The sequence below is a fragment of the Cibotium barometz genome, chromosome 5, assembly GCF_041138505.1.
Source record: "Cibotium barometz isolate CiBa-2024 chromosome 5, ASM4113850v1, whole genome shotgun sequence".
Taxonomy (NCBI): domain Eukaryota; kingdom Viridiplantae; phylum Streptophyta; class Polypodiopsida; order Cyatheales; family Cibotiaceae; genus Cibotium; species Cibotium barometz.
The window spans coordinates 24740699-24767019 of NC_141050.1; the positions used below are offsets into that span (position 1 = coordinate 24740699).

At 45.7% G+C, this 26321-nt stretch overlaps 1 protein-coding gene across 2 annotated transcripts; it reads left to right on the forward strand.

Moving 5' to 3' along the window:
* PFD1 (PREFOLDIN 1) lies at nt 1-25189 on the forward strand. Of its 2 annotated transcripts, none has more exons than XM_086798175.1 (6): nt 1-114; nt 191-244; nt 373-475; nt 24343-24414; nt 24488-24572; nt 24846-25189. In XM_086798175.1, the coding sequence occupies exons 1-4, from the start codon at nt 94-96 to the stop codon at nt 24351-24353; spliced, it is 189 nt and encodes a 62-aa protein (XP_086654301.1). In that variant the 5' UTR covers nt 1-93; the 3' UTR covers nt 24354-24414; nt 24488-24572; nt 24846-25189. The 2 variants fall into 2 exon arrangements, with proteins under 2 accessions (XP_086654301.1, XP_086654302.1); XM_086798176.1 differs by having other exon boundaries at nt 24343-24402.
* The last annotated feature ends 1132 nt before the right edge of the window (nt 25190-26321 follow it).

Below are 26321 nucleotides of genomic sequence, written 5' to 3' on the forward strand. Positions count from 1 at the left end.
TTTTGCGAGCCCGGCTCTTGACCGGATGATCCGTATGAAATAAACTCGCGCAGTTCAGTTGCCCAAACTTCAGATTCCAAAAGTGGGGCAAATATGGCAGAAATCAACAAGGAGGTCAGCAGTTTGTCTCGGCAAGGTAGAGGCTTTGCTTCGCAGCAACTGATTAAACCCTGATCATTTTTTCTTGCAGGCGTTTGTGGAACTTCAATCAAGATTAGTGGAAACAACCAGCAAGCTCAAGCAGGTATGCATTCTTTTGAAGGTTCGAACGAGAAGAAGATCATCTTTTACTGTTAAAGTTAACCCACAAAGGCCTTTTGTGTATGCGTGTATTGTTGGATTGTATGTTTTTTTTTGTGTGCGTGTGTGCAGGTCCAGATGCAGATCAGAAGTAAGGAAGCAGAGAGGAAGCGCACATTACTCACTTTGGAAGAGCTTGAACGGCTTTCTGAGACAAACACTTACAAATCTGTTGGTAAGTCCCACGAAAATCAGCAGAAAGACAAGCCTTTCAATGCCATATCTGTGTGAGAGGCAGGAGAAGAAGTTATCTATCTCTATGCCATAGCATGTAAGAAAATGTGAACGACTGTACTAGCATGGCAAAAATTATGTATCTCAATGCTATGTAGCATGTAAAAGATGGGAAGGGATGGTCTCATCACATGCATCAGCTCCAACATTTAGATGCATGTGTCATGCCAGGGCTACTGGTTAGGTTTAGGGTTTGGGAGAGGAATTTAGCCAATGCTGGGAGTCCTAGTTTATAAATAGATTGAAGATGTGAGGCCCCACGAGTAGTAGTAGCCTGCCTATTAAAATAATTGCAAACAGCGGAAATAGAACCTCCTCTTTCCATTATACATGTCTTGTAAAGCCTTGAACTACTCTAATTGTCTAATTAGGTATAATTGAAGACTTAATGCTGAATTAGAAACATATGAAGAGCAAAAGTTGAAGTGTTTGCATTGATGCTAAGGCCTTTCTCAAATAGCGTCCAAAAGGTCTTAGTTAAAGAGTTATGTCCTTTGTTCTTTCATGATAACCCTTATAATGGGTTATGAACTTTTTTTAATAATATCTAGATATTATACTTGTTTGACATAAGCAATGATGTCATACATATGAGCCTCTAAGGCTATAAAGCAATGTACTTGGTGAAGGTCATTATCACATTAAATCAATCAACCATCATTGAGTCGTGCAATACTATGTCTCTGAGCCTGCCGTTGCATGCCCTATTTTGCCCTGCCCGCCATCGTGGCCCCCGGCTTGGTCGCCTTGCTCGGCGGCCGCCGCCTGCCTTGGTTGCGCCTTGTTCTGCCTCCGCCTTCGCCTCTACCTCCACCTGGTTGCGCCCTGTTCACGCTGCCACCTGGTTTGGCCGCGCCCTGTTTTGCCCTTTTTGCACTCGTGCGTTGCACGCACCTGGCTCCCTCTGCCTCCCCTTATTCCACCCACCCTTGTGTTGGAGTATGCACAAGTGGAAGCATAGACGAAACAAGATAGAGAAGAGGGAGCAAAGGAGAGAGAGCATGTGGACAAGATCACCTTTTATAATAGCATGAAGCTTTACAATGGCAATGGCCACCAAGAAAGTGTTGAACTTGTGCATGGGATTGAACTACATCAAGTGAATATGTGAGGCCCCTTTTATAGTGAAGGGAGTAAGCTGGCCGTTTGCTCATAACTGGCTGACTTGCTCATGGCTTCCAAAAATAGGAGAAATAGCTAAAATACCGAATAAATAGGTAAAGAAAATATAACATTGAGATGCACAATTCTAACACCCCCTCTGCAACTCATAGTGTGCAAGAGTTTGAAGAAGATAAGTTGATGAAAATGCAACCATGGACCCTCCAGTACTGCAGATACCGGAATCACCTTGGAGAGAGCACCCACCAACCTGTTTCCTCCAAACAAAATGCCACCACGAACAGCAAGGAACTTTGCTTGGCTATGAATTCCCACACAAGTGTGCAGTGAACTCCAAGAATAGATGATGAGTTGTTGGACACACCACACCCATAATCCCCAACAGTGGACGGAAAAGCCTCCAACAATGAACTCAGAACAAATCCAGTTCAAAATCTCTGCTACACCAAAGATAACCATGTCCGCCGGATGTCTAATGCTTGGAACTCTGAATCACAGTTCCCATGCACCAGTAAGTGGAGCTGCAATCAGCCCCCTCTCCCGCCTACAAGCTTCCTCTGGCTGGAAGTACATGGGGGGAACTGTCAGAATACGTAGTGGAGATGATGACCAAATCTGGAAACACTTGAGCAAGAACAGTGTAGAAAAACAGCACAAGAGAAGGGGAGAGAGAGAGGCGTGTAACTCTGCTCTATATACACAAGAAGATCCCGGAATAAAACACAATACAAGACAATGTAGCAAGGGGGCTGTGGGGCCATTTTATATGGCCCTTGCACTGCAGTCGGCTTGCTCTAGGACAGCCGATAGGCCTATATCTCCACGACCAGCATATATATACCCAGTCGGCCAGGTATGAACGGTCGGCCTACATGGAGAAGGTGTCCACGACCTATCACACAGTCGGCCAGCACCAATAGGCAAACAACTGCAGTCGGCCACCTACTAAGACCTCCTGCCACCACAGGGCTGCCACCCAAGCCACAGAGAAATGGGAAAAAAATGGGGGAAAAATGCGGGGAGTGAGGAAAAATGAGAAAACACCTAAAAGGGCGGGCACATGCACAACAGAAGCCCTGGTAAATAGGTATAGACAGGAGATGACTTCTAACAGGAATTGCATGTATACTAGAGAAGTACATCATCTTGGTCCTGAGCCGGAAACGCCTTGGAGCCCTAGATGTGTTATTGGAAGTATCTGTATAACTGTCGTGTGTCGTGTCTTTACCCTTTAAGACTTGCCCTTGGTCTTGTCCTTCTTAGACAAACAATCCTTGGACAGATGTCCTCTCTTCCCACAAGAGAATCAGTGACTCCGACCTTTCTTTTGAATTGTAAAAAGTGCGTGATCAAAACTGTTAAGAGACACTTTCATCTTACCCTGAGAGACTAGGACGGACTCTTCTTCCAAGAGTAGAGAGCTGAGATCATCTTTGTTCATAAGGGGGGAGCCATATCCACAGCAACAAAGTACACAAATCTCAGCACTCCAAGACTCCTCTCGAGCACTCTCCAACAAAGTGAGGCACCAGGACCAATCAGCCCCCTCTCAAATCTGAGAGAGAAAGAGGCTGGACAGCAGCAAAACAGTCGACCAAAACTCACCGAAAACACCCAACCGGAGGGAGGGGAGGCCGGGGAAGAAGTAGAGATGTCGGGGCCGCTTGTTGGGATGCACCACATGCGAGAAAACACCTTCCACTGCAGTCCATGCTGTAAAAACAGAGAAAACAGCCCTTTCACCATGATGAATGCTGAAAAAACAGCACCAAGAAGCTTGCTGATGATGCTTGGCATGAAGCAGCAGCAACAGGGCAGCCCGGGGAGTGAAACGCTGATGAGAAAGAGCATAGGGAGAAGAAAACACAGCTATGTAGAGAAAATGCAGCCACTGTTTGGTGCTCCAGGAAACACAGCAGATGGAGGAGAAAACAGCCGCCTTCAGTAGCCAGAAACGCAGCCATCTAAGGAGATACGGCCGCCTTTGGTAGACAGAAATGCAGCCAGCAGAGAAATAGCAGAATCGCAAATGTGGGCAGCCAGAATCCTAAGCAAATGATACCATGTTGGAGTATGTACAGGTGGACGCATAGACAAAACAAGAGAGAGAAGAGGGAGCAAAGGAGAGTGAACTTGTGGACAAGATCACCTTTTATAATAGCATGAAGCTTTACAATGGCAGTAGCCACCAAGAAAGTGTTGAACTTGTGCTTGGGATTGAACTACATCAAGTGAATATGTGAGGCCCCTTTTATAGTGAAGGGAGTGAGTTGGCCGATTGCTCATAACTGGCCGACTTGCGCACGACTTCCAAAAATAGGAGAAATAGCTAAAATACCCAATAAATAGGTAAAGCAAATATAACACTGAGATGCACAATTCTAACACCTTGCTCAGGCCCCCAAGGCAGCAACATAATCTTCTCTCTCTCGCCCTTGGGATGACATGAACCCACCTGGGTTCAGTCTCTCCGTCGATTGGTCTCTCTAGATCAATAAAGTCCACGTTAAGCGACTCTGTCTCCGTCTCTCTCTTAGTAGCTTCCCAGGTTTCCCATGTTTCCCATTTTCCCATGTTACTCTTGATCTCTAGATCTATAGATCTTTACATCTTTACTCACTTTTTTTCTGTTACACACCACTGACATTTGTACTTCATCTGACCATATTATTTGTAACTTTTGGTGTCATAGGTCATTTTGGCCTTTCGAAGACGTTAATACAGATTTCATTTTCATTTCTCTCTCTCTCTCTCTCTCTCTCTCTCTCTCTCTCTCTCTCTCTCTCTTGCACCAAGATGAAGAGATCCCAAAAATGGGAGGCCCTGCATTCAGAATTGAATTGAATCTTTGACAGGATGGAGAAACACGTGCTCGCAAACTCGGAGAAGCCAAAGAGGCACCCCCTAGGCAGATGGGCAAAAGATGGGCTGAAACTTATGGGGGACATCCTGATATGCTAGGAAGATACACAAGATAGAGAAATTAAAGAGCGCAAGGAAGCCCAGGGGCAGTTGACCATCACCTGGATCAGCCAAGAGCCACAAGACAGCCCCCCACACCTGGTAAAAATAGGGAAAAATATGGAGAGTAGGGAAAAATGAGAAAACACCTAAATCGGGTGGGCACACCCACAACAGAGGCCTTGGTGTAAATATGCAGACAGGAGATGACTGCTAACACCCCCTCTCATCTCCTAGATGTGGAACCAACCCGAGTGAACTGGAGTGCCGCCGGAGCATAGCTTGAGATAAAGACTTCGTGAAAAGGTCCACCGCACTGTCCTCCGTCGAACAGAACTCTAGCAAGATGTCATCAGCAACGATCTTTTCACGAACAAAGTGTCTCTGGATGACCCTGGGCTCCACCAGTGGAAACCCAATCTCGCCAAGTAACCTTTGTAGCCTCACCACCTCGCAAGCAGCACCATAAGCAGCCTGATACTTTGCCTCTTTTGACGACAAGGCAATAGGTGGCTGCCTCTTACTGCTCCATGAAACCGCTCCTGAGCCAAGGGAAAAACTGTAGCCTGATGTCAAGGTCCTCGTGTCTGGCTCTCCTTCTCCCCAAAGTGAGTCACTCCTAACTTGGAGTCCGACTCCATCCATCAATTCCTCTCCTGTGTACAAGAGTCCAAGATCCTTCGCATGCTGCTGAAACCACAAGATACGCAATCTTGCCTCTTAAAGAGTCCTCTACAAACATGAGCTCAACAGCCTCATCAGGAAGCTCCCGTCCAATCTGGTATTCAGCGACCAGATGAATGAACCATTCTGATTCCGAGTCAAGGAGGCATCATACTGCTCACAAGGATCAACAACTGTTACAGTGGGATGCTGTAACTCGCGGCAGGTGCTCGGGGGACTAGGGCCTTTGACACACTTGTTGATACCATCAATGTATATTAAAACATTTAAACATGGCCACAGCCTTAACATATATCCATCATCATCACTTTGCATGAAACATAAAAGCTAGACAAAACATCCACAAATGCTGAAAGTGGAGCTTGCACGTGTAACACCGCATAGAGGCTGGAATGGGCCGACTCCCCCCTTGGAGTATTTTATTACCCAAGGAGAATAATATCATGTACAAGCTTTGAGGGCCTTACACTCCCCACGGGAGATGCCGGATTATCCATATACAAATGCCATAACAGTGTAACACAGCCCAACACGAGGCAACCAAGCCAAAACATAGGCTGTAGAAATGCCGAGCCAACAACGCAATCCATATACCTCCGTGTGGGTACTGGTTCTTTCCCAAAAACCACAGGTCTTCATGCAATAGAGCTGGTACAGCAAGTACAACTCTCTATTCAGCCGGTACAGCAGGTACAATGGCTGGTACAGCCGGTACAGTGGTTGGTACAGTAGGTATAGTGGCTGGTACAGTCGGTACGGTGGCTGGTACAGTAGGTACAACAAGTACAAAGGCTGGTACAGCATGTACAGTGACTAGTACAGCAGGTACAATGGCTAGTACAAGTACAGAAGTTGGTACAACCGGTACAATGGGTGGTACAGCAAGTACAACAACTACAAAGGATTGGTATAGCCAGTACAATGGCTGGTATAGCAGGTACAAAGGCTGGTACAACAAGTACAATGGCTAGAAATCATAATAAATGATTAAATACCCTTGCCTTCAGTATTTCTTCGTGATGGAAGCCTCCAAAACAGTCCCCAAAAGCCTGTATTCTTCATGGGCAGCCTTCAAGAGAGAGAGAGAGAGAAAGAGAGTAGCCATCATTAGGGCAGCCTGCAACAGTGGTAGAGGCTAGTGTGCAGCAAGAGAGCCTCTATTAATGAAGAGAGCGGACTCCAATTTATAGATTTGGGCCTCCCATTAGCTAAAATGGCAAGAGAAGGCTACAATGACAAGTGGAGAGCCACACAATAGCTGAAGTGACAAGTGTGAGGCCACTTGTCTCACTTTGATCCACTTTATAACAAGTGTGAGGCCACTTGTCTCACTTTGGTCCACTTTCTTGCCACATGTCCCAATCTAAGAGATGGGTCCTTCCATAATCTTTACCTCTAAAAATATCCCAACTGGTAGACATTCTATCATAGGCACTTTGCCATTTCTTGGTATCTACTCAATTCCAGATGTAATGACGCGAACACTCATACATAATCTTGCGAAGAGTTGTCCCCCATTCCCAAAGCTTGTACTTTCCAAATATTTAGACATCTTGGAGTCCACCAGACCCCTTTCATACTGGGGAATGTCCAGGTTGGTGACATCCTCCCTAGCTTCTTAAAAGTTGTCCGCAACTTTAAGCTTCAAGCCATATATTCAAGATATAATCATGTCCCATCTAGTGGGCGAGACGAGACAGTCTCAAAAATCCAATATATTTGAAGAATCCATGTCCCAAAGAAATTGGTGAGACTAAATAAGTCTCCATAATAGCAATATCATGTCCCAAAATACATTGTGCTACTCTCTGCCTAAAAGCATCACTACCGTTGACTTTATTTGCAACATATATCCCCCTCAAAGAATTCAGGTTTGACCAACGCCATTTTCTCTAAACCGACTAGGAGGAGGGAAGTTACCTTGTGGAGACACTTCCTAGTTGTGGATACTTCTCAGCAGATTGTCCTTGTATGGATTGGATTGAGTATAGAAATCTTGATGAATACTTGGGAACATCAATTGGATTCATTGGATTTTGGTACCAGCCCGGTGTCAGCCTCTTGTGGGTCATCCTCCTGGTGGTGAGCTCGGAATCAGTTATCTTGTGCCTCGACATCAACCCCAGCCCGGGATCTCGACATTGACACCTTCGTTTAAAATTGTATTCATTTGTTGTATTGGTCCTGTCTTGGAAAAGCCCATGGATTGTTTGTGAAATAAATTCCTGAAGAGGGGGCATGGCTTGTTCCCCACTCAACGTGGTGTAACATGTGACTCCCCTAATCACATCCTTCTCTCCCCTGTCTTTGAATCTCTATGTGCTTGGTACGTGCATGAAATACTGGATTTCGTGCCACGGCCATAGCACTCTGGCTATCAGTGAGAATGGTGGTGGGTGTCTGCTGACACTCACGAAGATTAGCCAATAGTCTCCTCAACCATACACAATCTACTGTAGCTGTAAAGACTGCCCTGTACTCAGCCTCACAAGTAGATGTAGCAACAGTGGGTTGCTTTTTACTCAACCAAGATATGCATGAACTGCCAAGAAAAAAACAATTCCCACTGGTGGATTGCCTGGTATCATAATCACCAGCCCAATCTGAATCACTGTATGCATAAAGCTGCAAGCTGCCCTCCCTGGGATAGAACAAACCAAGATCCAGGGTACCCTTAAGATAACGAAAGATGCGTTTGACTGCTTGCCAATGCTTTGTGCCTGGGCTGTGCATGAATTTGCTCAACAAAGACACCCCAAAAGATATGTCTAGCCTCGTGTTACACAAGTAAATGAGGCATCCCACTGCCTGGCTGTAAATGCCGGCCTCAAAAGGCTCTCCAATATCATGCATAGTAAGCCGTACACCTGGTTCTACCGGAGTAGAAATGGGCTTACATTCATCCATGTGAAACCTTTTTAGCAAACTTTTTATGTACTTAGTTTGCTGCATAACAATGCCATCATCTGTATGCATAAACTGTATGCCGAGTGTAAAGGCCCCAAATCTGACATATCAAATTCAGCTTTCAAATCAGATTTGAAATCTGAAATTTGTGCTTTGCTAGTACCTGTAATGAGCATGTCATCTACATACAAGATGACTATGAGAATATCGGCATCGGTTTTCTTCACATACAATGTGCTTTCAGCTGGACTATTCTCATAACCTTGGCTGGTTAGATGAGCATGTATCTTATCATACCAAGCTCTTGGAGCTTGCTTTAACCCATACAATGCTTTGTGCAACCTGCATACTTTTCCTCACCAGGAACTACAAAACCAATGGGCTGATTTACATATACTTCCTCCTGTAAATCCCCATTTAAGAATGCAGTTTTGATGTCCAATTGATGCACTTTCCATCCTTTATGTGCAGCCAATGCAATCACAGATCTTATTGTGGTCATTCTCGAAGTAGGAGCAAAAGTCTCTTAATAATCTATTCCCTTTTTTTGGGAGTAGCCTTTTGCCACAAGTCTCGCTTTGTTCCTGTCAATAGTACCATCAGACTTTCTTTTGACTTTGTACACCCACTTTGTTCCAATTACATGCTTGCCTTTAGGCAATTCCACAAGATCCCATGTATTGTTCTTCATGATAGAAGAAATTTCAGCTTGCATAGCTTGCAACCAATGCTCATTCTCATGTGCTTCTTCATAAGAAGAAGGCTCTTCTGAATCAAAGAGACCACCCATTGCGAATGCAGACTCCCCACGATGTACATTCAAAGCATGGCTGGAACTAGCCCTTGTTCTACCTGTGAGTGGAGCTGCAAGTTTGCTTTCTTGCAAAGTTTTCAGCAACCATCTTGGCACTGACTTGGCTGTGTCTATGGCTGTTTGCTCTACTGTGATAAGATCTTCCACTTCTTCCATAGAAGGGGGCTGAATGGCTGGCTGTTCCACATGTTCTACATGAGGATTTTCTTGTGTAGGGGCTGGCTGATCTGAATCCCCCCTAATGGCAATGGGTAAAAGTCCATTAAACATGTCTTGTATGCCTGTATCATTGCTTTTATACAAGTTGTACATGGGCTGTTCTGAATTTTCAGCAAATACCACATCTCTACTGACAAAAATCCTTCGTGTAGTTGGATTATAAAGACGGTATCCTTTGCTCTCATTGCTGTAGCCCACAAAAATGCATTTAATTGCTTTGTCATCTAGCTTTGTTCGGAGTTGTTCTGGCACATGTGCATATGCCAAACACCCAAATGTACGCATATAATCCATTGTTGGCTTTCGGCTATACCAAGCCTCAAATGGTGTTATGGTTTTCAAAGCTTTTGTTGGACACCTGTTCAACACATGAGTTGCACACATTATAGCTTCCATCCAAAATTTGTGAGGCAACTTTTGTGCTTTCACCATGCATCTTGCCATCTCCATGAGAGATCTATTTTTCCTTTCAGCTACACCATTCTGCTACGGTGTATAAGGCACAGTACATTGGTGTTTGATGCCCTTTTGAAGCATATAATCATTGAATGCATTTGATATGTATTCTCCACCTCTATGTGAACTGGAGTAGTCATCAATGAATGTGACGAAGTAAAGATGCCCCCCTATGGATGGTGTCCGCATTGGACCACATACATCACTATGTATGAGCTGTAATTTACTTTCAGCTCTAACAGCTCCATCTTTGGGGAATGGTTTCCGTTGCATCTTTCCCAAAATACACCCCTCACATACATGTCTTGGTGGAGACTCAAGAGGCGGCATATTATCAACCATATGATGCTTCTGCAAAAGCATCAAACTCTGAAAATTTACATGCCCAAAACGAGCATGCTATAGCTCTGCATCATGCATAGCAGGAGTGTGGGCAGCCACTGTATTTGCATCATAAGTGCGCTTGTCATAGCTGTCCAGCTTATACAAGCCTTTGTATCGTGTTCCAGAGGTGACTATTTCATAACCCTTTGATGGGTCTTTTACCAAACACTTCCCGTCTTCAAATTCAACCTTTAAACCTTGGTCGTTTATGGCTGAGACGGAGAGCAGATTTTTCTTTATCCTTGGAACATACAATACATTTTTCATACATATATTGGCACCATTGGCTGCAATAAGTATGACATTACCAATTCCCTTTACTGGATATGTGGTATGATCTGCACATGATACAGTGCGGCCATTTGAAGCATAAACCAAGTGCTGAAATACATCTTTGCATGAAGTGATGTGGCTCGAAGCACCACTATCAAAATACCATGATGCATTCTGTCTGTCAGATGCAATGCAAGACATTCTGTCTGTCAGATGCAATGCAAGACATATCATTGTCTGAAGCACTTGGTGTGTCACTAGTGCATGTGACCAAAAAAGTGTACTCTTCCTGGATTACATTAGCTGATTGCTGTGCTTTGTTATCAGAAGAGTCTGCTACTGCATTGCCTGCTTCTTTCCTTTTCTCTTTTGCAATCCGCTTTCTTCATTCACTGATGTAGTGTCCAGGCTTATGGCAGTAGTGACATTTGCCCTTCTTTTTGGGCTTGTTTGCATCCCCTTTGTCAGACCTTTCACCACTAGAAGAGGGCTGTCCATGACCAGCCTTGCTAGACTGTTGTCCCCCATGCCTAAAGCTCTTTGCTTTACCCTTATCCTTGGCTGTAAATGCCTTTTCTCCACCACGGTTGCTCGATAAGTTTGCTCTTGTTTGTTCTTCTTGCAAGAGTAAACCCACGAGCTCTTCAAAAGTGACGGGATCAGCACCTCCTCTCATTGAGAGGTTGAGAGAGGTGTGAAAACCCAAGTAGGATGGCGGTGAAGAATGAAGAGTGTTGGTGACCATCTGTCTGTCTGGGATAACCTCATCAATGTTGAGCAATTGTTCCTGCAAATCTTTCACTTTGGTGAGATGATCTGCCATGGAGTCACCCTCATCCATAGACAGAAAATCCAATTGCCTCTTCAAGTAGGCAACTCTTGCCTCGTTGCGTACCTGATACATTGTTTCCAATGTGTCCCATGCAAGCTTCGATGTCTTGCATGAACGAATGTGCGGAATAATAGTCCTTTTCATTGAAAGGGCTATCAATGACAATGGCCTGTGCATCTCTAGAGTCCCATCTCTTCTGCTCTTGTGTGGGAGCAGGATCTACATCAGGAGCTCTTTAAGTACCTCCCCTTTGAGGCGTGGCTGGCTGTATGGTAAGTGGGCGTGTGTCATCACCACACACGATGCCCCAAAGCCCTTTGGCTACCAGCAAATTACGGATCATGAAACTCCAGAGGGAGTAGTTAGATCCATCCAGCTTGTCCTCCTGGGTGAGCACACCAAATACATCTGTAGTATTCTGTGCCATGTCAACAAAATATATCTGCAAGCAAACCAAGCACCAATGTGCACTGCCAGGCAACCAAATGTTCTGTGCAAATGTATGCCTGCAAACCAAAGCAAGTGTAAACCTGCACCAAATTGTCCAATTACACACAATGTGTATACATACGCGACAAATCGCAGCTGTAATGCCCAATTACATGCTCCAATCTGAAAATCCCCAATTTTTATGCACTCCAATCGCTTCAATGTGCATCTAATTGGCCAATTTTCACAAAAGCCCCAAAAATCTGCAAATGAAAGAGGTTCAATTTGCTGATTTTGACCTCAATTTTGAAAAACCCCCAAATTGCATGCAAAGCAAAATGTCCAATTTTTTCAATTTGTCCTGAAATTGAGAAATCCCCCAAATTGCACCTGCAATTTTTCTTTCAATTTGACTTGCACAGAAGTGTGTGCAAAATCTGCATATGACCTGCACTGGAATTGTTGCAAATTTTGTATTTGTGTTTGACTACAGAAAATACCTTTGGCAGCACTTGTGAGGAAGCAGGTGCTTGGGGGTGAGCAAACAGTCGAGTAGAGGGAGCCAGCAGCAGCTGGAGACTCAACGATAAGGAACAGACGGAGCTGCAGATGTCGAGGAGGTCTGCAAGGCGAAGGAGGGCTGTCGGCAGGCCAAGCTGGAGCTGGAGCACACTGAGATGCAGACGGGGCCCAGGTGAATGCGTCGACGGGCAGGCAGCGTGGCGCAGGAGGTAGGCGGTGAGCACATGCGCGCGTACGTCAACGGGCCAGTAGTGAGGCGTAGTCTTTGACGCTTGAGTGCAGGGTCGGCAGTCGGGCAGGCGGAGTCGGAGGCTCGTGCGGAAGACCGAGCGCTGGAGGCGACAACCGTTACCTGGCACGAGTCGCTGGCGGGTACGTGGAGCGAAGAAGCGACGCCGAACGGGTTGACGGGTACGCACGGCAGTTGATGACCGGAAGCCGTGGGGAACAGGAGCCGTCGAACGGGAAGCGATGCTGGGCAGTCGGAACAGAAGACCAATGGACGGAGCTGACGGGGACGGAACAGCAACAGGCGTGGTCGAAGCTGGCGATGCCGACTGGAACGGAACGGAGGGGTGACGCGCGACGGGGTCGGCCGGAACGGAATGGAGAGGGCGGGTGGTTGGGACGGCCCTTCTGTGAGCGGCCGGACAAGAGCGCCGCCGAATGCTGGAGTATACCCGCCGGCTGCAGAGGCGGTGCCGCCCGCGAGGCTAGGCGGAGGTGGTGGGCTCCCCACTAGTGCGGCCCGTTTCTGGCGGCCGGATGGTGGAGGAAAGGCAGAACGGGCGGACGGAATTTCGCAGCGTCGACGGAATTTCGCAGCGTCGACAGAATTTCGCAGGTTTCTTCCAGCAGCAGAATTTCAGGGCCAGCTCCCAGCTCTGATACCAAATGTTGGGTGTTGGACTCACACACTCACACAAACCTGCACATTAGGGTTAGGTGCAGGGTAGAGGAGCTCACACACAGAAATGAGAGAGAGAGAGAGAGAGAGAGAGAGAGAGAGAGAGAGAGAGAGAGAGAGAGAGAGAGCCAAAAGTGTGGTATCCACAAAATGCAAGTCAACCCTTGCATGTGTGCCACATCCATATAATATAGAAGTACAAAATATTATATGTTAAGAGTGTTCTTTCACACTTGATGTCCAAGGGGAAAAACCACATTGGAAAGAGTGCCCTTGGTTAAGCCCTGTTCACACACAGCACTACCATAAGTGAGCATATGCCTACACAGATGTGGCCGTCATGCTAGTACGACATATGCAGGCGCTCCTTGGACATCGAACGCCCAACTTACACCAATCTCAACAGGCTCATTTCACAGGTGATCTCCTGGCGTTACCGTCTTCCGTCTCGTCTTTGTTTTTGTCGTGAGAAGATGTTGATGTAGAAGAACCCTTAGATTTGGATTCAAGTTCAGCTTTTACCTTCTTAGATGCTGCCTTCTTAGCAAAACAACGATTCTCCGTATGGCCACTACGACCACAATTGTGCACTCCTTGGAAGAATCCTTTGATTTGTCCTTGTCGCCTTTGGTTGAAGAATCTTTAGCATTGGAATTAGAGCCTTTGCGTTGATCATTCCCCTTGCCTTTGCCTTTGCCCTTGCCTTGGCTTACAAAAACCGAGTCCTTTTTGTTTTGCTTGCGAGTAAGGCACTTATCATGAAGAAGACCCATAGTCTCTTCAAAGGAAGGGAAAGGAACTCGAAGAAAGATGTTATCTTTGAACGATTCAAAAGAAGAAGGCAATTTACCAAGTAGCTTGTGGACCGGATTGCTTACCAATGTACCAAACTCTTCAAGTTGCCGCTTGATTCAATTGAATTCTCCAAGCTTCTCCACTATGTTGTCGGATTCGGAGATAGAAAGCTTATTCAAATCTTCTTCCAACTTAGCCATCTTAATCGTTGAAAGTCTTCCATATTGCATTTGTATAGCGTGCCATAATTGTTGAGCCATACTCCTTGAGACACAACCGATGTAGACATGCCATGCACAAGTAAAGCTTTGGCCCGTGCATCCATATAGGTTTGATACTGAGAAGGCACCATATGAGGAGAAGTGATTATAGCCCACACCCCGGCGCTTTCCAAAAGAAGTTGCATAAACAAGGACCAAGTGTGGTAGTTGTTTGGGGTAAGCTTTTGTGAATCGGAAAGACTTGGAAGGCTCAAAGATTGAGTGAATGGGTTAAAGGGCTGATATGATTGAGTGGGGAGAGGAGTAGTAGTGGAAGTAGTAGAAGAAGGAATCATAGTAGATGAAGTTGCCATAAAAGGCATAGATGATGTAGGGGGATATACCATAGAGGGCATAGAAGTATGTGGATAGGAAGGCATAAAGGACAAAGAAGAAAGAGTGAAAGGATCCGTAGAAGGTAATGGATATGACGGAAAAGAGAAAGTAGAAGCACCTACCGAAGAAGGAATTGCACCAACTTCCGTTGTAGTAGTTGCCGGTCCAACCGTCGTAGGAGATGTAGGATCCATAGTATCTTCAAGTTTGCCTTTGTCTTTTGGAGTAGAGGACTTCCGAGATCCCATAGGGAGAGGAGGGTGGGAAAACACAAGGGAAGAAGTGTCGTACCTCCAAAAACGCAGCCAATAGATGGGCTGTCCACCAAGGACGTATCTCCAAAATATGCTCAAAGATAGTGCGAAAAAACACAGCCACAAAACGCAGCCGATATATGAACCAATAGACTCCGTAGAAACCACCAAAAGAGGGCTGAGAATGTAGCCTTAGGTAGAAGGAGTATGGAGGAGTTGATTGTCCACAAAAACGCAAACACAAAGTGTGTAGCAAAGTGGAATTTTCAGCCGGTAGAAAGGTGTAGAAAAGAGGATGAATATGTACCTCAAAACACTATGAAGAGGGCTGAAGTTGATGATGAAAACGCAGCCAAGAAATCTCTCCACAAGAAGCCTCCAAAAAAACGCTACCGCATGTAGGGAAAACTAGTTGGCAATGTTTTCACCGCAAGTAGAGTTGTAGGACTCGGATTGAAGTGCTTTAAAAACACACTTGTAGAGGATGGTAAGTGTTGGGGTAAAGGCACTATGCCCACCCTTATAGTGTGTACAAGCCCATAAGTTATAGTACATAGTACACTTAGTACTTTTAATGTACTAACTGCACTATGTGTACTAGTGCAATATACATGTGTGATAGGGGAGTCACACACTCATCTTTGATGAGTTGACTTATCCCCACAACTCTCTCTCTCTCTCCCTTGCTTCTCTGTGTATGTCTCTTACATGAATAACTCTAACCCTAATTCTCTCTCCCATTCAACTGGTATCAGAGCCATAACCAGCCGCACTTATTGAAGGCGTTGCTATTCATCTCTGCGGTGATACACACACACAGGTTTTCGGGTTTTCTCTGCTCGAATAGGGTTTCTTGCATTGATGGCTTTTACGGGCAGCCAGTCTTTGCATTTGGGAATCCAGCAGGAGTAGCTGTGGTGCGTGAGCAAAGCACTCAAGCGAACCACAAGGCGAGCGCATTAAGCTCGCAGCAGGTGAGGAGCTAAACGCCACCAGCAAGCAGGCGTGAGCGAAGAAAAGGCTAGCGCATTCAAACTTGGCTACCTGCGCTAGGCGAAGGCAGGCGGACACGTAGGCTGACTGCTGGGCGTGAGCGAAGGCGAGCGTTGGGCGTAGGCTGACTGCTGGGCGTGAGCGAAGGCGAGCTTTGCTCGACGGCTGGCTATGTGATCGAGTACCCATAGCGAACCGTTAGTGCGAAAGGAAGGGCAGCATGAAGTACGCGCTATCCATCCGTCGGGCAGCCCCAGCTCTGCATCGCTTCACGCGCTCTTTCGCCTCCGTGGGAACCCAAGTTGACACGGATGCCACCATTCACATCCAGAAGGCCCGCACGTGGGAGAAAAGCTCCACCACTCCTCTGCGTGAGATTTTTTGAGAGCTTTTCAGCAAAATTCTGCATTTGCCCATCGCCAACCCCACAGTGAGAAACAAGGCGAAAGAGGGATTCAGGTCTTCTTTCCTCTTCCAGCATCAACACACGTGCAGCACCCTTTCTGCAGCAGCATCAGCAAACCCCCTTTCCTGCAACAAAAAATCAGAAATTCAGCCTGCAAATCTCAGAGAAATTCAAAAATTAAGAGGTATTTGCCTTCAATTTTGGGAATTTCTTATCAATTCAATCAATTGAGCAGGTACAGGTGCCGAATTGCTTAAATTTTAAGCGAAATTGGCAAAATTGGGTGACATTGGTCACAATCAGGATCAATTTGCAGGAAATTGGATGTCGAAATTTGGGGCTTTTGATGTAATTGTGCAATTAAGCACTCATACATGCTGTATGATGTGAGAAATCGCACATTCGGGCAAAATTGCAGCAAATTGCAGTGCAAATCAAGGGGCTTTTGTGCCGATTGGATTGATTTGCATGCAGGCAATCGCATTTGATGCTGTGGATAATGTGTTGATGCCTGACAAGCACTCAATGTGCCTGTCAATCAAGGGGCTTTCATGTATTGGATGTATATGTGGCCAGGGGGAAGCACTGCGAAGACTCTGGATGCCTTCATGTGCGTTAATGTACCATGTATGATCAGAAATTGTTCTTAAATCAAGGAGCTTTTCAAGATTTTATGCTTGTTAAGCTTGGCAAAGCAGCAGGCAAGACATTTATGCCTTGAATCCTCAGAAATCAGCTTGCAGTCAAGGGGCTTTTGCCCAATTTCTGTTCAGAACTGTTGTATGCAGTGTTCGGGACTGTAAAAGTCTGATTTTCACTCATTTGGACAGCAAGGAGAGCATTTATTGCTACTGTACTTGCTGGTACAGATTTGGCACAGCTTTGTGCAAGTTTTGGCATGGCTGTACACTGATTTGAGTGAGGAAAAGGTTCAATTTCAGCTGCTGTACTTGCCGGTACAGGTTTGGTACATCATTTGTGAGCAATTGGTACTGTTGTGCAGTACATTGGAAGGGCAACAGAGCACATTTAAGGTGCTGTCCTAAACCTGCAGCAACCAGATTTTGGTGATTTCATCACATAAAGTGGGAGAAAAGTTGCATTCTTGCTTCCACAATGGGAGATAAAGCTTGGGAGAACAACTGTGAGCACTTTGTGTGCTTTTGGTGCAGTGTTTGCACATTTTGCAGGGAGTCAGGCATTGACAGGTTGCATATTGCTATGGCAACCACAGGTGAGAGCTCTTCATTGCTTCACATCAAGAAGCTTGAAGGCTCACATAACTATGATATTTGGCAAACCCAGTGCTATAATGTGTTGCTCCAGAAGAAGCAGCACAAGCCTATCAAAGAAAGGGGTGTAATGCCCGCTTCTCTTACTGCTGAAGAGTGGGAAGATATGGATGAGCTGGCAAGATCTACTATCATGTTGTTTGTGTCAGACTCATTACTTTTCAGCATTCGTGAAGAGAAGACAGCTTGGGGAATGTGGCAGAGATTGCAGCTGCTTGCAACAAGAGGTATTACTGTAAATACAGCAGGTACACTAGGGTTTCTAGCAAGTACTGCAGGTTCAGTAGGGTTTCCAGCAGGTGCTGCAGTACAGTAGGGGTTGTTCCAGGTACAATAGTTTCCGCAAGTACTGCAGGTACAGAACAGTTTCCAGCTGCCGGTACTGTAGGTACAGTAGGGTTTCTAGCAGGTGACTTGCAGGTACAGTAGGGTTTCAGCAGGTGGTACAGAAGAGTTTCCAGCCAGTACTGCAGGTACAGTAGGGTTTCAGCAGGTACTGCAGGTACGGAAGAGTTTCCAGCCAGCACTGCAGCAGGTGCTGAATTTGGGTTTGAGAGAACGAGTTTTCTTTGCTTTTGTACATGGATTTGGATGACCCGGCTGTTGCTGTTGGCGACATGGCTGCCAATAGCCTTAACATGGATCTTATTGAGGAGATGATCGAGAAGGATGTGGGTTATGCTTCAGATGCCTCAGAGCAACAAAAACGTCAAAGGGTTGATGTTGATGCAAGCTATACTCCGGTGAATGTTGGAGAGAATGCAGAGGAAAGTTCTCAGGCACCTTCTCCGGAGTTTGCACGTTTGCTGCAGATCACTGGTGAACTTCTGCAAGAATATGTGAAGGCAAATAGCGTGCAAATGGCTGCAGTAGATAATAGTGGTGTGGTTGATGTATGCATGGAGACTCCTTTGTTGCTACAACAGCTAGCAGATTTTCATGATCGTGCTGCTATCTTTTTCTTTTTCCATTGTTGCCTCGTCTTAGAGCATGGCTGGGCCGCTTGGTGTCGCCTGAGGCACTTGAGGAGATTTACGATGGTCCGAGAGGCTGTTATGAAATACTTTTTCGCACTTCGGAAGCCCGTAGGGCAGTCTTGGAGCAGGTGCCACTTTTTTTGGATGGGCAGTTGGTTCATGTGGTTCCGTGGAAGCCTATGGCAGAGTACCAAGATATGTTGCGCCAGGCTTGCCCAGTTTGGGTTGAAGTGAAACAATTCCCACCAATGTTTTGGCGTGTTTTGCCAAGTCTCATGCGAGGTATCGGTGATGTCTTGGTGGTGCCTCGAATGACATCTAGAAACCGAAATCGTCTATGCATGTTGTGGAATACTGGGAGACCTAGGCCGACACATTTGCGTGTCAATATGGCTGGGCTGCAACCTTTAATGTATGAATTGAGGTGGGATACATTTGCTGGCCACTGTTTCAAATGTGGTGAGATGGGCCACTTTGTCTCCGAATGTCCTAAGAAAGAACAAGTTGCTGCTACAAAGGATATCCTTGATGGGCAGTTGCCCGTGGAAGATGAGCATGATGCTCCTTCACATGATGCCCAACACATGGATGTACATGTGGATGTTCAGAATGAGGTTGAGCAGCCATGGGTGGAAGTACGTGGTAAAAAGACACGATTTGTTGCCCCGCGGGGGGATTTCTCAGATGCTGTTTGGCGGGGGCCTTTGCGTACTCATAAGGGGCCCTTACATACATATGCTCGTCGCCCTTTGGGTTCAGGTGCCCAGCAACAGACCAGGATTGAGAGGCCGGGAGGCCAACTTTCTCAGGGTACAGGGCCTCTTGGGGTGGATAGAGTAGAACGCTATCCTATTAAAAGTCGCCTAACAAAAGAAGCACAACAACAATTGCCTCTTGTGTTTGGTTCGAAGGGTGAGGTCATCTCGCCATGGGATGGTCATTACCCTTTGACACGTGCTCGGGAACTCCAAGGGCAGTCTGAGATCACAAATACCATGTCTAAAAATGCAATGCTTCAAAAGGTTCGTGATTTGGCAGATTGTCCTAGGCCTAGTACACGGCCTTGTTGATTCCTTTTCTGGGAAGGCTTATGAAAATTGTACAATGGAATGTAAAGGGTATTTCTTCGCGCCAAAAGCAGTTCAGGCTTTGGCGTACAACTTTTTGTCATGGTTGGGATGTTTTGTGTGCAGTTGAACATAAGCAGCATAAGTTGGCTGGCAAAGCCTATGTATATAAGGGGTTTCATGTTTTCTACAGCGGACATAGTCAGGTGTTATGTTTGCTGTTCGTTCGCAGTTTCAGCCTTCTCTTGTGATTCAAGATGTTCATGGAAGATTTCTAGTGATACAGATTGTTTGGGATGATACGCCTTTATGGTTGTTAGGGGTGTATGCTCCAAATAATGCTCGTGCATGCCGTTTGCTATGGAATGACTTGTGTGCCCTTTCAATCTCTCATCCTGGCTTTGTGATGGGGGACTTTAATATGTGTGTCTCCAGGGAGCAAGCCACGTCGCCTCATTCTGTAATGGATGGCCCGGAGAGAAAGGCGTGGGAAGCTTTTGCAGCAAGGTCGCTAAAACAAGACATGTGGTCTTGGTTGCATTCAGATGAAAGGGGTTACACTTATGCCTCACAACAGTTTCGGGGCACTTATGCTAGACTGGATAGGATGTATATTTTACATCAAGATCTCTTTTTGCCAAAGGTTCTTACTATGATGGTTGATCAGCAACAGGTTTTGTCAGATCATTGGCTGCTTGTGTTTGAAATGGTCTATCATCCTGTGGATGCATATAAAGGCTTGTTGGGACGCTTGCCTTTGCGCTTAAATCACACTTTTTTGGAGCATGAAGTTTTTGATGTTTATATGCGTCAGTTGATACGACATTTCTCCACAAGAGTGTCCATGGCTGATTATCATGCTTGGCCAGTGTTCCTTACCAACACTCGGAAATTAGCACGGCATTATGGTCTTGCTAATGCCTCTATACAAAAACAGCATGTGGCCCTCCTTGAGTCGCTTTTAAAGGGCTTGCAGGCGTTCATGTTTACTGACTCTATGGTTGAAAAAGGAGCTATCTAGGGTGCAGGAAGCAAATATGTTCGCTTTAAACTACTTGCACATCTTGATGCTTTGCGGGATGCTAACTGTCAATCTCATCGCTTCTATGATAAGTTGCATCAAAAACATATGCGTGAGAATATTGTTAGGCTGATCGATGCCAAAGGCAACCTTGTTACTCAACCTTCTGAGGTTATTCAGCATTGCATCAGGTTTTATGAAGATTTGCTTGCCCCTCGAGAGGATGTCTCACCGGCTGTCCTGGCTGCAAGAGAGTCATTGTTTGCTGAAGTACGATATCAAGTTGACCCTGATGTGGCGGTTCAGCTTGATGCTCCTGTTTCTCAAGGGGAAGTGGAAGCTGTTCTCTCCAAACTTCCCATGGGAAAGAGCCCTGGTTGGGATGGTTTGACAAATGAGTTTTTCCGAAAATATGCTGATCAGCTTGCAGAGCCTTTGACGCTTATTTGTCAAAGGGTTTGGGATGAGGGATATATGCCTGCCGATTGGAAGTTGGGCATACTTCGTTTGTTGCCCAAAGTCCCTTCGCCTACTTCTTTGGCTCAATGGCGCCCGATCTCACTTATGGGTATTATGTATAAAATCTTTACAAAGATTTTTGCCAATCGCTTGCAGAAGGTGCTTCCTACTCTTGTTCATCCATATCAATATGGATTTGTGCATGGCAGGGATATTTTGCATAATATTCTTAATGTTCAAATTGGAGTGGATTATGCCAAGGCAAAGAAGCAAGAGATTGTGATGGTGCAGCTGGATCTTGAAAAAGCTTTTGATCGTGTCAGCTGGTCTTTCCTTTCTCAGTTAATGACAGCCATGGGCTTTGGTCCCAAAATGGCTAATTTGGTGCATTTACTTGGCTCTGGCTCTATCACGCGGATTATGCTCAATGGAGGACTTTCGGATGGTATTTCTCTCACCCGTTCTCTCCGGCAGGGCTGTCCTCTTAGCCCTCTTTTCTTTGCCATTGCCACTCATCCTATGTTATCTCGCCTAGATGCTATGGCATCGCATGGTGAAGTGGTTGGTTTGCATCTCCCTCATGGCAAGCAATTGGTTGCTCAAGCCCTTGCGGATGACACTTTTATGTTTCTCAGGGCCGAAAAAGGCAATATAGATCGAGCAATGGAAGCTTGGAATAATTTTGCATTGGCTTCTGGGCTGAAAATAAATTCATCAAAATCAGCCCTCATTGTATGCACGGAATTTGATCTTGAGGCATTAGGGTGGCAAGGCCGTGTGGTGCATACAGGAGACATTGTTCGTCATCTTGGATATCCGGTGGGTGTGGATGTGGACCCCCAAGCGCTTCTTGCTTGGATTTCTGCTCGGATCTCAGATAAATTTGTGTATTGGAAAGCTCAAGGGTGGCCTATGCATGTGAGGGTTAAGGTAGCTCAGGTTATTATGCTTAGCATGATTTCCTATTTTTTGCCTTTGCTACCTTGGATGCACAATTCTCTCATCCGTTTGGTTGCTCCCATTCGGTTTATCCTGTGGAAGAGGCAAGGAAATATTATGGGTCAAACATGGATAGCTTGGAATCACATTACGACGCCCAAAAGAATGGGTGGGGCTGCTTTACTGGATGTCCGCTTGCATATGGTGGCGCGTAGGTGGGCGCTTTTTCAGGATATGTGTTTGCAAGAGCAGCCTTGGGTATTCATGGCTCGTGACTTGATTGAGTTGGAGGGATTGTCACATGGGCGGACACGTGTGCAGGCTTCATGGTGGGACATTTGTGAATGCGGCTCATCCTGTCCGTATTCGCTCATCACACATTTTATCACATATTCTCCTTTCTTGGCATGAAGTTCTACTGCTGGCTCGGTGGGATCCTGGTCATGAAAGACTACTTTTGAACTCTTTGCAGTTCGAAACATTTGTGGAGTCGCGTGTCATTGTTTGGCCAGACAGAGATGCTTCACGCATACGACTCAACCGCATGGTCAGGCTAGGCTTGGTTAGAATCCGAGATGCTGTGATACCTGGTCGTGACAGGCCATATTCATTTCGTCGTATTCGGCAGCACTTTAGGGTTCCTCGGACATTTCAGCCACTATGGGTTGACATCATGCATGCAGTTGAGCCTTTTACTCCATTGCCTCGGCCATCTGCAGATCAGCCTTGGCTTGATTGGGCACTATGTAAATCTGGTGACTTGATATCACTCTCAGCTAACCAGGTCTATCATAAGCTTGTATCAGAGAAAGATTGGGTTTCAGCCAAGGCCAATAAGGTGTGGGGATTGCACAAGTCTAAATCATGGTGGCAGAAAACTCTTATGCGTGGTTGGCAGTCTAAGCTCCCTTACCAAGGTAAGGTTTTCATTTGGAGGATGTTGGTGGGAGGGTTACCTACACGGGATCAGCTGAGCCGTCGTAAAATTACACTGGCCTCTTGCTTCTTCTGCACAACATGCACTGAAACAGTTATGCATCTGTTCATGAGTTGTCCAGTGGCCCGTCAGATTTGGTCTTTTGTCTCTCGCGTTTGGGAAGCAGTAGAGAGGTCTACTGTTTCGGCTCATCAGTGGATATTTGGGATTTGTCCTCAAGTCATTACTTCAGACAGCCACCTTGTGATATTCCATTTCCTTAGATGGACAGGACTTTGGCATATTTGGACTACACGGAATGGGTTCATTTTTGATTCCTTGTCTGGAATACATGGGCACATTCTACGTATCCGCGGTTTGCTGCTTTGGCAGTTTTCTTCTCTTCTCTCAGCTCAGCTACTGGATGCAGATGTTATTTCGTTATGGTCTACGGCGGCTCGGCTGGCTCATCTTTGATCCTTTTATCTGGGATGCTTATTTGGTTAGGAGGCTTTCTTATTAGTGTACAGGTTTGCATGGTCATGATCCTTTAGAGGATCTTTTGTGGGGGTTTTGTTTGGGGCCATAGGTTCTGTGTGAGCCATGTGGCTGATGTACATTTTACATATAATATAAAACACCATTTCACGAAAAAAAAAAAAAGAGGTGGTCTTGGTTGCCTGAGCAAGGGTGGGTGGGAGCAGAGTAATGGGGCGCAGGCAGAGCAGAGCAGCATGGCTGGGTGGGAAAAGAGGCGGAGGAGGGGGGCACGCAGTGTAGACAGACCAGAGCAACATGGCATGGGAGAGCGGAGTGGCTGTGCACGGCATGTGAGCAGAGGCTAGGCATGGAGACTCACTACATGCAGAGAGAGAGAGAGAGAGAGAGAGAGAGAGAGAGAGAGAGATTGCATGATCATGTACAGAGGCACAAAGGATCCATGCAAAAAAGTAGTACATGAATATGTTGAAAGTCATGAACAGAGAGAAAAAATTCCTATCTATCTAAAACAGGCCCCTCATACTACGTGGACCTTGCTTGTACAATGAACTAAGTATGTGCTATCATGTGGCACCCTCTCGTGCAACTGGATACATAGAAGAGTCAATGTCCACGTCCCGTGTCGGTGTCGCTCTGTGTCCCTGATCTGAAGCTGATGAGAAGAGGGCCTGAGTCTTTGGGTGTGGGGGGCATCCTGTGCTCTCTCTGTGATGATTTCACTTGTGCATGGGGCCAGGACGCTTCGAGCTTGAGGTGTTCTCTCCCGATCAGCTGATGAAGTATCTCTCCCTTGATTTATCTGTCCCCTCTGATATCTTCTCTGGATTGAGCATCAGTCATGATAGTGTGATGAGTAAGTTTGTAATAGATGTCTGGTTGGTATCTCGTTTGCATGTAGCCTCACTAAATCCTTTCTATGATGGCGTAGCTCTAGCAAGTATGGTCCCAATTATCGCAGTGCATCACATGTGACAAGGGGCCAAAGCCCTCTCCGAAGATAGTGTGTGTGTGTAAGAGAGAGAGAGAGAGAGAGAGAGAGAGAGAGAGAGAGCTAATCTATTATCTGGTGCTGTTTGGTGCAGGAAGGGCGTGAGTATCATTCCTAGACATAAATGCTGAGAACATAGTCTCTTCTCTTTTCTGTACATTTCCTGGTTGGTTGGTTCTTTCAATAATTTCACGTAGGACTAAAGTTGCTCTCTGACAAATTTACGGAGGTGTTTGCAGGTTTATTTTAGAACCGAAAGACGATCTTATTAAGGAGCACCAGGCTAGAAGTAAAGAATGTGAAACCACACTCAGTACCTTACAGGTTTGAATTTTTTGTTGCCACCATCTCCTTAGTCTGAAGATTAATTATTTGAGAGTTGTGTATGTGTGTGTGTGTGCATGCGGACGTGTTCATTCATTGTGCATGTGGGTGCGAATGCATGCATGCTGGGGTTTGAACTCATGCCCCCTTTTGGGAAGTGTGGACGATAACCACTCTGGCAGGGCCCACAGTTTGTAGATTTGCAGGGCCTTATATAAGCAGAGAATTTTATAGATTTAGATACTTGAACTCATTTTTAGCCTTGTTTTGCAGACATCATTAGAATACTTGGAGAGACAGATGAAGGAGGTTGAGAACAACTTTAAGGAGTTGTTGCAGCAATCTCCTGCTTTAGCTCAGCAGGTTATGGCTTTGTCTGTGTAGTCACTGCAGTCTTAATGTCATAGCGGTGCACATTGTCTTCATTGCACCACAGCTGAACTGTGCTACTATATGTTTTCCTCCAATTTGTCTTTTACACTTGTCTGACCATCATCATATGGAAACAGTCGGAAAGTTTCATATGTGCTTCTAGAGGTGTTGCATTTGAAGGCAGAAGGCCCACGTATTTTGGGCCTAGTATTTGACATGCTTTTTGGCCTTGGTGTTTATGGAAAGAGGGTTGCATGTAAGGTAGCTCCCATGGCACCTCTCTCTCTACCCCCTCTGGTCTTTATTTTCTACTTCTTTTTTGTCAAGACTGGACTACCTGGTGGGTTCCAAGTAATTTTTATTTAGGATATTCGGGAGTTGAATCGACCTTTGAAAGAGTCACCATAGACAAGCTCCCAAGAAGTCAATACGCACCTTGTCTGCAATGAATACTCATGCAAGTGCAGTAAACATACATGCATTATACGCTTCATACACAATTAACACAATTAGACTCTTGCATCCATACACTTCACATCATAGGTTCCTCTTTTTTTTCTTGCATCAAGAGAATTGGCGCTTTCCTAATTGTTTAGCAACTTTATTTTTCTCATATTGACTCAACTTGCATGGTTGTCTAAACATTGGTTATGCCCTAAGTATATAAGCTCAATTTTATGGTACACACCCCTCTTTAGAGATAAATCATATAACAGGTCAACAACTGCTACTAGTGTGTGAGGGTTCTTTGTGTCGGAAAGAACCTCCTCTTAAGAGTATCTCATGGTATGTGGCAAGGTGACACATCATAGTTTGACATGTGGCATATGTGGTGGATGCACCGTGTAAAAGGGACTCTCTCCTATAAAAGGACCATTATCACAATGATAGTGTGTCTAATCTCGGAGTTTATATCTCGTGTCTCCTCTTGCTGCTAATCACTCTGTGTAATCTTGTTAAACCCTAATGGTTTCAAAGCTAGGGCACAATGCCCTGCCTCTACCAGAGCTAGTCAACCACACCCATTCAGAGCCATCATTGCCCACAACCACTTACTGAGAGTCGGCTACCAACTGCTCGTGGTGTAAAACCAACCATTGCCCATCTCATTACCATCAAGAGCCGGTCGGTTCCACTACGTGTTTGGGTGGAGCTAATGGACAGTGCATCATCCTCATGGTGGCACTAGTGCAGCGTGCACCACCGCGGCCTAGCTATTTGGCATTTGTGTTGCTCACGTGACCATGTGGCTTAGCTCCTCAAACCACCACTACCACCCTTATGTCTTTTTATGTGTTCTCCTTCGCAAATCTTGGTCGTAAATAGAGGTATTTCACAAGGTTTTATGTCAGCTTTGCCAGATCCAAAGGCCTAAGT